This window comes from Eremomyces bilateralis (genome assembly GCF_010015585.1).
Source record: "Eremomyces bilateralis CBS 781.70 unplaced genomic scaffold P152scaffold_8, whole genome shotgun sequence".
Classification (NCBI taxonomy): Eukaryota; Fungi; Ascomycota; class Dothideomycetes; order Eremomycetales; family Eremomycetaceae; genus Eremomyces; species Eremomyces bilateralis.
The window spans coordinates 833,488-845,353 of NW_022985074.1; the positions used below are offsets into that span (position 1 = coordinate 833,488).

General features: G+C 52.3%; 5 protein-coding genes across 5 annotated transcripts; 3 read left to right on the forward strand and 2 right to left on the reverse strand.

Annotated features, from left to right (window-relative positions):
* The first annotated feature begins 772 nt into the window (after positions 1-772).
* On the forward strand, positions 773-3,509 carry P152DRAFT_458215 (MFS sugar transporter-like protein). The gene is made up of 8 exons (XM_033679407.1): positions 773-1,253; positions 1,304-1,529; positions 1,587-1,751; positions 1,875-2,264; positions 2,318-2,343; positions 2,394-2,688; positions 2,769-3,031; positions 3,096-3,509. The coding sequence occupies exons 1-8, from the start codon at positions 1,205-1,207 to the stop codon at positions 3,257-3,259; spliced, it is 1,578 nt and encodes a 525-aa protein (XP_033534678.1). The 5' UTR covers positions 773-1,204; the 3' UTR covers positions 3,260-3,509.
* On the reverse strand, positions 3,360-4,828 carry P152DRAFT_458216 (putative ubiquitin-conjugating enzyme Ubc6). Its single transcript, XM_033679408.1, has one exon. The coding sequence runs from the start codon at positions 4,589-4,591 to the stop codon at positions 3,695-3,697; it is 897 nt and encodes a 298-aa protein (XP_033534679.1). The 5' UTR covers positions 4,592-4,828; the 3' UTR covers positions 3,360-3,694.
* Positions 4,829-4,958: 130 nt separating this feature from the next.
* P152DRAFT_416384 (mitochondrial outer membrane protein) lies at positions 4,959-6,753 on the forward strand (the record flags this gene model as incomplete). Its single annotated transcript, XM_033677062.1, has 4 exons — positions 4,959-5,072; positions 5,131-5,238; positions 5,286-5,472; positions 5,528-6,753. The coding sequence occupies exons 1-4, from the start codon at positions 5,049-5,051 to the stop codon at positions 6,751-6,753; spliced, it is 1,545 nt and encodes a 514-aa protein (XP_033534680.1). The 5' UTR covers positions 4,959-5,048.
* Positions 6,754-7,362: 609 nt separating this feature from the next.
* Positions 7,363-9,114, forward strand: P152DRAFT_473568 (FAD-binding domain-containing protein; the record flags this gene model as incomplete). Its single annotated transcript, XM_033681249.1, has 4 exons — positions 7,363-7,446; positions 7,561-7,787; positions 7,834-8,032; positions 8,080-9,114. The coding sequence occupies 4 exons, from the start codon at positions 7,363-7,365 to the stop codon at positions 9,112-9,114; spliced, it is 1,545 nt and encodes a 514-aa protein (XP_033534681.1).
* Positions 9,115-9,185: 71 nt separating this feature from the next.
* P152DRAFT_396504 (ABC1-domain-containing protein) lies at positions 9,186-11,310 on the reverse strand (the record flags this gene model as incomplete). The annotated part of the gene is made up of 2 exons (XM_033676360.1): positions 9,186-9,369; positions 9,419-11,310. The coding sequence occupies 2 exons, from the start codon at positions 11,308-11,310 to the stop codon at positions 9,186-9,188; spliced, it is 2,076 nt and encodes a 691-aa protein (XP_033534682.1).
* Between the last annotated feature and the right edge of the window lie 556 nt (positions 11,311-11,866).

Sequence of the window (11,866 nt, forward strand, 5' to 3'; positions counted from 1 at the left end):
ATCCCGACTTCTTCTCTGTGGATAAACAATGGGACCCTGGTACATCCCGAACTGTCGAGAGTCATTTAGCTTTTGTGCTACATCAGAGTTCATACATGTCCAATCCCCTGAACGAGTAGAAGTCTCGTGCTGCCACCTGCATGTCACCAATGCTAGCTGGTAGGTTTCTTGGGTTGCCTTGTTGCCTGGTGATGGAACTCCGCACTTCACCACCCCTGGGCCCTGAAATCTGAATCCTGATTTCCTGAATGACGATCATCTCGATTTGTGGCAAGGAGGACGGCAATCCTCACCTATGGCGGCTCGTCGTGCGCCTGGCTGGAGGGTTCATTTCATTCCGACGTCCCTTTGAAGACTGAATGGCTAGAAACACCACAGCCTTTCCAGTCTCCTGAACAGCTTGACCTGAGCATCTGGCGCCATTCACCCTCCCTCCCGTCCACTTTGGTGTCCATGTGCGTCGGGCTCAGTTCCCCGTGTTACATTCGCGTGCAAGTTGTGTAGCACTCAGCGCCTGGGACTCCATTTGTGGTTCATATCCGGACAGACCACGGGGCCCACTGTTCCCCGCAACTTCCAGCAGAATAATACCAGAAGGGCTCAAGGTCCTGGTTGGGTTGGACTCATTGGAGCCTTTACCCCAGACTTTCATCCACGCCAATGGAAGAGCCGATATGAAGCTTTGTCCTTCCTAACCTGACTGAGTCCGACCTCCGTAGACATGGTAGGATCGTGATCCAGGAAAGCGGCCGCTGGATTCCCCAGAGCTATTATCCACTGTAACTTCGCGTTGCTAGCGCGATGCGGAGTTACATGACTAGGTTTTTCGAGAAGCATGGAGGTGTGAATATGCTCCTGAATTGCAGGATTGGGTACGACTATAGGCACGGCTGAATTCGATTTTGTGAACCCAGGCAGTGAATCGTGGAATTAACCAGCCGCCAGGGAATACTGAATGGCGATCAGCGATGGATAGCATCGGCGACTGACCCATGACCAAGAGGCAAGGAAGGTGCATTCGCCATCTGGATAGTCCTCTTCTGTTATATGCGGCAGGCGACTCCTACTTTCTGGCCGCCTCCTCAGCGTTTCTTCTCGCAGTCAGTCTTCTGTTGGGTCACAACTTCAATGTCTTCCCTGATTCTCTAAACGTCGAATCTTTCAAATACACCGAATCTGAGTGACACCAATCGGATTCTTCACAATGAAGACATTCTACAATGTCTACGCGATCTGCGGGTTCGCCGCGATCGGTACGGAGTCCATTTACTTTTCCAGAAGCTTGCTAAATGTTATCATGTAGGCGGTGGACTGTTCGGCTTTGACATCTCGTCGATGTCTGGCGTCCTCGGGACACAGGCCTACAAGAACTACTTCGACAACCCTGTTTCGTACCGACAAGGAGGCATTACTGCGAGCATGCCAGCCGGGTCGTTCTTCGGCGCCCTTGCGAGTAGCTTCATAGCTGACAGGTTCTCCCGCCGTGCTGCTATTCAGATTGCGAGTGTGATTTGGATCATCGGTTCCATGTGAGATTCCCCGACGATCAGTGCGTGATCCTTCCCATGCTGAAACTGCCGCTACAGTCTCCAGGCCGCTTCGAACGGGATCCCTCTTCTATGTGTCGGGAGAGTTATTTCAGGCGTATCTATCGGTATTTGTTCTACCATCGTACCGGTTTATCAATCGGAGATAGCGCCGAAGAATATTCGGGGCCGTGTCGTCTCCTTTCAGCAGTGGGCTATCACTTGGTGAGTTGTTACGTGGACAGGAACGGACAAATTACACAGCGGAACCATTTCGAAGTTCTTCTCCATCCTTCTATATTATCAATCTTCTCTTCCTTTGGCGCAATAACTGACATAGTTCTTCAGGGGTATCTTGATCCAATATTTCATCCAGTATGGGGCTTCTCACGTCGATGGCGGGGCAACAAACCCAACTCAGGGAACAGCAGCATTCCGTATCCCTTGGGGAATCCAAGCTGTCCCTGGTGCAATCCTACTAATTGGCTTGTTCTTTTTCCCGCGAAGCCCACGTTGGTTGGCATCTAAGGATCGATGGGATGAAGCCCTCCTGGTTCTCGCAAACCTTCATGCGAAGGGCGACATCAACGATCCGAAAGTTCTTGCTGAATACAAGGAAATCGAGGAAGCCTTGAGGTTCGAGCGCGAGGAAGCGACCAATAGCTTCCAAGCCCTCGTGCAGCCGCGTATGCTGAAGCGAGTCATACTAGGGATGTCCATCCAGATGTGGAGTCAGCTGTATGTTTTGCAATATGTCTTGCAGTTGATAATGCATACTAACATATATTCAGGTCTGGTATGAATATCATGATGTATTGTAAGTTTTTCCGAACCTTACATACCGTGTTTCTCTGCTCACCAAAATAGATATTGTGTATATCATGGAAGCCAGTGGCCTCGGCAACCCGCTTCTCACAGCATCCATCCAGTACATCCTCAATGTGGCACTCACACTCCCTGCAATTCTCTACTTAGACAAATGGGGTCGTCGTCCAGCTCTTCTTCTTGGATCGTTCGGCATGATGGTTTGGCTCTTCATCTCTGGCTCCGTCCAGGGGGTCTATGGCAAGCCGAACCCTGGGACAGATCCAACGCTCAGTGACATCAGCTGGGTGCTCGCAGACAATCCAGCTGCCAGCCGAGCAGTCGTTGCGGCCTCTTAGTAAGTCCTCGGGATCCCCTCCGCCCCACCCCCACCCACCCCCTTTTCCCCAGATAGGTCCAATCCTAACTTTGATCTAGCTTATTCGTCTGTACATTTGCAACCACGTGGGGACCCGTGAGCTGGACATATCCTAGCGAGATCTTTCCCTCGAAGGTTCGAGCCAAAGCGGTGTCGCTAGCCACCGCATCGAACTGGGCGTGGAATTGCGCTCTCGCTTTTGGCGTCCCACCTCTCCTCTGGAACATCAACTGGAAGATGTACATGATATTCGCAGCTTTTAATGGCGCTGCCTTCATCCACATGTTCCTGACTGCCCCCGAGACTAAGGGGAAAACACTCGGTAAGCCCTTTCGTCCTGGTTTTCGATATCTCGTGGAGATCACGTGACTAATTCAGTCTCGCAGAGGAAATGGACGAAGTCTTCGATTCCGGCAGGCCAGCATGGAGGAGCGCACCAAAGGAGTCGCGACTAGAGAGACTCCAGAATGAAATCGAGAAGGGCAATGTCAAGGTCACCGTTCCGAGCAAGATCGGTACTACAGAGGTTGTTGAGGAGAAGACGAACTAGGCGGGAAGGCACCCTTCACGTGTCCCGATTCCGATATTCTGCCACTGGCGTCCATGACATGAGGCATACATTATTCGATTGCGAAGGGTTCACGAGAGCAAGAGCGCCGGAAGGATTACATTGATGCGAGTCTCTGTCTCATGGCCTATCACTTTTATTCGCTGGAACATGGACATACACAGCGTCTATGTATTACCGTAGCACTAGGTAGAGAAGCAGACAGAATTGAATGATAGTTTCCAATAACGAGAGAATCATGCCCGCCCATGCAAATGATCGGGATATGATCCTACCTGGTGGACTCTATCGTGATGCCCTGAACGCCGTTGTTAATGACCCGTTTGCGCCCAACAACCTGATCCATCCACCAGCTATTTTTCATGTGTTTATCGTAACTGAGCCGCAGGGTTGCTGTTTGCCCGGAGCCGCCTGTGACTACGAGGAGTCCGTAGTTCCATCACCTAGCAGACGAGCCAATATAACATAACCAAACACCACCACCAACCCAATCTTCCACTTATTCCTTGCCACCCATCCTCCACCCACCTGCCCAGCCTGTCGAGCCGCTTGACCTCCCTCGACCATCGCACCGAGTCCGGACGTACTTGAACCCGGTCTTCGTCTCAGAGCTGCGGCCGTGGAGTTACATGGGCCCGGGCCCGCCGCCGAGGAGCTGACGACGTATCCGGTCTTCGGGTCGATTCGCTTCTCTGTCATCCATTTCCAGTTTTGCTCATCCAGCTCCGGAAACTCCTTTCGGAACTTAGCGCCACCATCACCAGCCTTGACTGCGCCGATGCCCGCGAGACCATTTCCCCCATTGTTGCTACCCGACCGTGCTGTCGCTTCTTGTTCAGGACTGACACCCGGTATGATGCGGTTGGACGATCCGCCCCCTGTTGAATTCCACCAGCGCGTCCTTGCGGCGAACAATCGCCTTTCGGCTTCGTTGGCTCTTACACTTCCGGTCGTCATCTCTTCGCTGGTCATGAAGCTCATCAAGCCCACGAGGATCGTGCTAACCCCCCATGCAGGGTTGAAGCTCTTGGGATGGAAGTCGGAGATGCTGAGACATAATCGTGTACTTGGCTGGAAGCGGCCACTGGGAGTGTGCATGCGGATGGCCGGAGGAGCGAACGGGTAGTCTGGTGGAAATTGGAGCGTGCCCCAGTATTGACCGCCCTCGTACGGTGTCTGTGGCGGGCCGGTGAGGATGTAGTGCCATTCGAGAATGTTGGACTCCGAAGGGTGGGCACTAATGTAAGGGACGGGCTGTTTTATGATGGCTTGATAGTCCTTCTGGAGTCGTTTTGTTGCCTGAGGAGTAGCCATGATTGAACGATATGTGTCGTGAACTCGTGGTACGGTGCCGGATGTGTCGATGGAGGTAAATGGATACAGACAATCAAGCTGATATGACCAAGTGATGGACGGAGAGAAAGATTCAGGGTGTTTCGAAAGAACTGAATGACTGTAGGTGACTCAATATGTATCCATTCTGATTTCAGAAGTGATATATTCTTGTGGAAGTGAAGAAAGATTGTAGCTGGATTCAGTTGACGATTTGAGGTTTGGGCGACATCCCATATCCGCAATTATGATATGATACAGATACAGATACGCTTTTCAGGCACCAACTGTTAGTTCCTTGTTGCCTTACCATCATCAGACCTCCAGACTTTACAATTCCGGTATTAATACACAACCAACGGGTTCTATCCGAGGCGCGTATCATCAGCGTTGTCAATTATCGTCTGTGGATAGGTCCCAATACATCTGGGCCTTTCCAATGGCTTCTCCTCTGGATGAAGATGTAAGATCCTGCTTGCTCCCATTGTATGGTCCCTGGCTAACATTGCGACTACTTTCAGGTCTTCGACAGGCTCAAGCATACCGAAGAACAAGCTAAGAAAGCGGAGGAGCTCAACGCTCGCTTGCATTCTCAATATGAGAAAGCACAAGCTCGACAAGCGGAGGTGGTGAGTATCTAGTTCCTCTGACGTTGGGCACCAATTGATTGTCATAGATTGGAAGCAATACGACCCTCCCGGTTACCATCTCATCCGTCCGCGTCCTGAACGCTCAGAATACTCGAAAAGGGTTCCTCCACGGCGTGTTCCGACCATTTCTAGAGGCGAATAAGAAGGAGTACTATACTCTGTCAGATGCCCTGGAGGATATCGGGATCGCACATCATAGACTTCGCAAATTCGGTATGAGAGCGAATCGCAATTAGTATTTGGGCCAACGCTGAGATCAAAACTCCAGACATTTTCCGAGACCCGATTTCCGTATACATCGACCGACCAGACCCCACGGATCCTTCAACGACACCGACCGACATCGACGTGTATTTCTCCGTCAAGGAACGGTCCCGGTATACAATCAAGACCGGCACTGAAGTTGGCCATGCCGATGGCTCTGGCTACGCCTCAGCGAATCTCCGCAACCTATTCGGTGGTGCGGAAACGTTGACTGCCAACGCCTCGGTTGGCATCCGAACTCGCTCAGCTTACTCCGCCGCTTTCGAGACCCCGATCCTATCGAACCCCGACTTCAGCTGGGAAGTTGCTGGTCTTGCCAGTTCGACATTGAAGAGCTGGGCGAGCCATGAGGAGGCTTTGAAGGGTGGTTTCACGAAACTCAAATGGCAGACGTTAAGCGGCGCTCATAAACATGAGTTTGGCTACTCCGGTTTGTGGCGCCAGATTACATCGCTTGCATCCAACGCATCCCCAACAGTGCGTGCAGATGCAGGTGATTCCTTCAAATCCGCACTCACTCATACATGGACCCATGATCTCCGTGACTCCAGGACTCTACCATCCAGGGGCTATCTTGTCAAGACGGTCAGTGAGTTGGCCGGTTTGGGTCCGCTTCGAGGCGACGTTGCTTTTGCAAAGCTCGAGGGTGAAACGCAGGCCGCTATTCCTATTCCGATCCCTGGCATCAAAGGCGATTCAGGGGTGTCTCTCACCGCTGGTTTCCGTGGCGGTGTTCTCTATCCCTTGGCACTGGGCGGCAGCGGAAACAACCTGCCAGTGCACTCCCGACTCTCCGACCGATTTCAACTGGGCGGTCCCACTGATGTTCGCGGGTTCCGGTTAGGTGGCCTAGGGCCGCGCGATGGCCCTGATGCGGTTGGCGGAGATGTGTATGCTGCCGCCGGGGCAAGTTTGCTGGTCCCTTTCCCGCGAGCCGGTCCGGAGACACCTTTGCGATTCCAAGCCTTCGTGAACGCAGGACGGCTGCTCGCATTGAGGAAATCGAAGGGAGGTGAATCATCGATGGATAATGCTGCTGTTGCAGAGAGTGTCAAGCAAACAATTCGAGAGTTGGCGGACGGGTTGCCGAGCTGCTCGGCTGGTGTGGGGATTGTGTATGCGCATCCGGTGGCGCGATTTGAGTTGAATTTTAGTCTACCATTGGTGGCGAGGAAAGGGGAAGATGCAAGGAAGGGCATTAGTTTTGGAGTAGGGATGGAGTTCCTATGAACCGGGACGACAACAGAGCAATTGTACAGTAGCGAGATAGATCTGGAATACCCGCTTTGTCGGACTTGAACCTGCTCTCCCCATTGATGTGACCATCTCATTACGGATGTCTGCGGCCCATCAGGTAGTGCTCAACTTACCGCACCATACTCGTATGCATAGACGTTTCGAAACATTGAGGAGTGCAGCCTTGTCCTTCGAATCTCCGCCACGAGTGCCCCGACACAATTGCGGCTAACAATCAGGCGGTAGCACTGATGCCTTGCCGGCCGTCCCTATCGTTAACATTGCCATATTGCATAGTAGATATATTCTTGAAGCTTATTTATTATATATCCATAGTCTTAGTAGAATAGCTGAGTATAGTATCAACATGCATGTATTCCATTTTCTGAGAGCTCATATATGCAATCAGCGGTCCGCGTGGAGTATATGAATACGAAACAACCCCATGTCGCCCTCAACTGCGGACTCTAATTAATTTGATTGGCACCAATGTCGTGTTCTGGACCTCATCTCGTTGTTCGCGAACACCCAGATTAGACTTTAACCAGATGAGCTAGATTTGAACCGTACATATGTTCCGCCGATCCCCGCGGCGATTTTGCCATGGCCCTGTTCACGTTTACCCAGAAGGCGCTGAGCATATCGCTCGAAGGAAAAGATGGCGAAGATTGGATTGACAGTCGCATTGTGTGTCTTGACAGGCACTGCGCTTGTAAATGGCCAAGCTAAGAATGTGAGGAAGAATTTTCCATTGCATCCAGCACCTGCGGGCGTCAGCCAGCCAGACACTGATTTGAGCAGTATGAAGGAATGCCAGGATGGCCAAGCGGCGAGAAATGGCAAGCATTGAACCAGTCCGTGGACGGGCGATTGTCCAACTGCCTCCCTGCGGTATGCGGCTCGGCAACTCCTGGAGTCTATGCCATTGTCGCCCAAAGCGCACAGGACGTGAGCGCAGGAGTGAAGTTCGCGACGGAGAACAATCTTCGTGTAACAGTCATGGGGACTGGTCACGACTTCCTCAACCGGTGGGTTCAACTCCAAACGTTAAGAGAGCGCCGCTGATCGGTTTAGAAATCAAGGACAAGGGTCGCTCGTCATCAACACGCGAAGCTTTAGAGGCGTTCAAGTCGTCCGTGACTACGTGCCGCAAGGCGCACCAAATGGCACGCAACCTCAGCCGGCAGTCGTCATCAAGGCTGGTCACACGTTTATCGAGATCAGCCCGGAGATCGAAGAGGCTGGCTTCATGATGGTCGAAGCTGCAGACCCTGTAGGTGCTTAGGATCTTGTACTCTGAAGAAGCTGACCATAGGACAGACTGTTGGAGCTGCGGGCGGTTGGGTACAGGGAGGCGGTCATGGACCCCTGGCTAACCAGTACGGGCTCGGCTGCGACAATGCCATCAGCTTCGAGGTTGTTCTTCCTAGCGGAGAGATCGTCACGGCGAATGATTTCGAGAATCCGGACCTCTTCTACGCCCTCCGTGGAGGAGGTGCTACCACGTACGGAGTAGTAACCCAGGTCACTTCGCGTCTCCATCCACTCGCAACCACGAATGCCATTCTGGTGGATATTACCGGGCCGCAGGAACAATTTTTCGATGCTATGGCGTATCTTTACGCCCTGAGCCCAAACATGACCGATTTTGGGTTCACGGGGTATCCAACACAAGTCGGTAACACGTATAGCGGCTTCTTCGGTGCTCCGGGGAAAACGGACCAGCAGACCTCCGATTTCTTCGACCCGATTGCAGCCCATATTCGCCAACTCGGCGTGAACGTCACAACGGTTTTGCAGTCGCGGAGACGAATGAAACGCGAAGGAGCTGATACGGCCGGCGCGTCCAAGAAGCTCCATCGCCGCCAGGCGGGTCAGAAGGGACGTATGTCATCGCGCCTGATTGCGCGGACCTCGTTCTCGGAACAGAATGTTCCGGCCATTCGTAAAATGATCGTAGACGCGACGAGAAACGGAAATTCGAGTTACTCGTTGCTGCCTTACCCTATCCTCGGTGGACAGGTCGCAAAGAATAAGGATCTGGAGGTTGGGGTCAATCCCGCCTGGCGTGATGCCTCGATGCATCTCATCGCTCTGGGCTTGACCACGCACGAGGATAAACTAATCAACATTGCGGCAATGGATCCCCTCAGCGTAAATTCCGGATCCTATTGGAATGAGGGATATCCAGGGGAGCTTGATTGGAAGAAAACGTTCTTCGGTGGGGGAGAACATTATGAGAAGCTGTTGGCCTTGAAGAAAAAGTTCGATCCAACAAACTCTCTCTGGTGTCAGATATGTGTTGGAGCGGATTTGTTGGTCTTGAAAGAAGACGGGAAGCTCTATCCAGCCTAGATCTTAGTCCATAGACGTCTCAACTATAACCAATCGATGGGATATTCGTATTTATCTCGTGATGCAATCTTCTAGATATTCGGGGAAAGCATGTCGGACTTGACACACATCTCCACAGTCTCGATCGAGGCTCGGAGGTAGCTGCGCATTTCTAGGCCTGCCCAGACCTTGATCATGGAGTAATCGCCGGATCGCATGTCACGTAGGACAGAAGCGGACGCTTGTGTGCCAAGCTGCCTGAGAATTGGCAGGGCGCTGCTCAAGTTAGCATCGAAAGGCCTAGACGAGTCAAAGATCGACTTACCCAGCGAACAGATCCAGATCGGGATCCATCTGTCGCCCGATTCCTTCCAACAGCAGGATACTGAGGACCACATTGACAAAGTCGCCTTCGAGCCGAACGTGATGAGCTCGCACCATTTGAAGGACCTCGTTCAGAACATCGCCGATTTTAATATTACCAAGGTTGAAGGTTTTGCTTTTGACTCCCAAGACCAAGTGCTGCATCCGCAGTGAAAACACCTCGCCGTCAATGACGGCTTCTGGTTGTCTGCATCGCTCAATCATGAGATGGCCGGCTCGATAACCATCAAATTCTGCGACAGCCTTGAACAAATCCAGGAAATTTTGCCGGTTGGTCGCGTTCAATTGCGTCACGAGACCGGTATCAATGAATATTAGCTGCGGTCGATAACCATCACGGTCGATCTGATCTAACGCCGCCACCCATGCCGCTGGATCTCTGCGATGTGGTCTTAAACGTTGGAGAACCTCTTCGGTGCCATCAGTCTCCTGCCCTGGACCGAGATCTGGCTTTTGCCATGACCGCGGAATATGCAAGTCTAGCTGATTGGATTTGTAGAACCGGACCATGATGTTGCCAGGGTGCAAGTCCGCGTGAATGAAGTTGTCAATCAAGAGCATGTGAAGGAACGCGTCGAGTCCTTCATTGGCGATTTCTTTTTGGAATGCGCCACCTCCGTTTTCGAGGAAGTGACTCAGTGGTATACCAACCGCGAACTCCTCAATTAGGACGCTGCGGGTGGTGTACTCTGTGAAAGGGTAGGGAAACCAGGCCGTGGATCGATCTTGGAAACTCTTGCGGAACATGGTGAGGTTTGCTGATTCAATGCGGAGATCCATTTGAAGTCGCATCATGTTTCCGAATATCCTGACCTCGTCAGGGAAGGAGAACCATTCCATCGTTGGGATGGCGTTGGTTAGCCCAGCAAAGAAGGCCATTATCCGCAAATCCCGGTTAACCATCCGCTCAACGTTGGGGTGTAGGACTTTGACGGCCACGTAGTTTGATGGAACCCGAGCGGGTGTGGATTTAAGAGTTGCATCGACATTTTTCCGCAGAGTCCGGGTAAGGGTAGCCACCTGCTGCACATCTCTATCTGGGACGGCGAGATCGGGTTTGAGTCTTGCTTTATATACCTGCGCAATGGCACCGACACCCAACGGAGTCTCGTCGAATTCCTCGAAGATGTCCTGGAACGGCCGGTCCCCAAAGGCTTTTTCGACAATCTTCTTCGTAGCAGATAGCGGGTGTGCTGGGGCGTTTGAATGCAGAGTGGACATGATGCTACACATTTCATTAGGAAAGATGTCGGTCCGGGAGGCTGCCCATTGTCCCAGTTTGATGTACGCTGCTCCTGCTCGTTCCATTGACGACACAAGGAAGCCATACCACCAAATTGTACCGCTCCGTTCGTCATCTCTTCCTGGAATGCGTTCTCCAATCCATAAAACGGGTATTGTGACGATAACCGGCACAAAAATGAAGATTAGATGAAGGAGACGTAGTCCGGTAGCGACCGGCTCATATATGTAATCATCTAAGAAGTGATATATCGTCCGCCGAACCTTGCGGGAGTTTTCAAGAACGGTTGGGACTTGAGCGGCCAATTCGGCCCGCGAGGCGTCGAGCATGGCCTGCTCTGGTGTTCTCGTACCGTCGGCATTCCGTTCGCCGAGGGAGACTAAAGCGAGGGGGGTTATCGCGGCGGATAGCAACAGGATCGGTCGACGGGCAGAAGCGGAGCTCCATTGAGACCGGCTGGATTGGAATCGGGGACTACGCCCAGTGAAACCGCGACGGAGGTGGTGGTTGTGTGAGAGCGCATTAGTACGACGGGGAAGGGTGGAAGCATGGCGGAAACAGAGACGGGCGAAGGGGAAGACCGTCGTCATGCTCAATGGCGGGGGGGTCGAAGGGGAATGTTCTTGCAATAAAATATACAGCAGAGTCCATGAGCAAGAACGAAGAAGGTCAATTGTATGTGACGATGGAAGTCTCTCCTTGTCGTCTTGTCTCATGGCACCTCCGAGGCTGGGACGTCATCGAGGGACGCGACAAGTGCGCACGTGTTTTGTCCAGGCGTGCCAGGGCACGAACATCGAAGTATTGTCAGCCTGGGGCTTTAAGGCAAATATCATCCATTCATTCCATGTCATGTTATGTTCTGTTTAGTTTGTCACATGGACGATGCCCTGAACTCCAAGGTCCACATATTCTTCGATCACGTGAATGCTCTAGCTGAGTCATCTATCCGGCATCTAGCCATCCGACTGAGTTCATTGTGGCGTGGCGGCGACGCGCAGGACTGTGAGCCAGGAGTGGTCAAGACATCAGACGGTCAACGCAAGACGGCGCATCAGTCCGCTTTCCTGCTCCTCCTAAACTCTCCTAAAGCGGGTCAAGCCTCATTATATCCACCCTGCTCCCTTTGTGATTGGGCGATTGCGT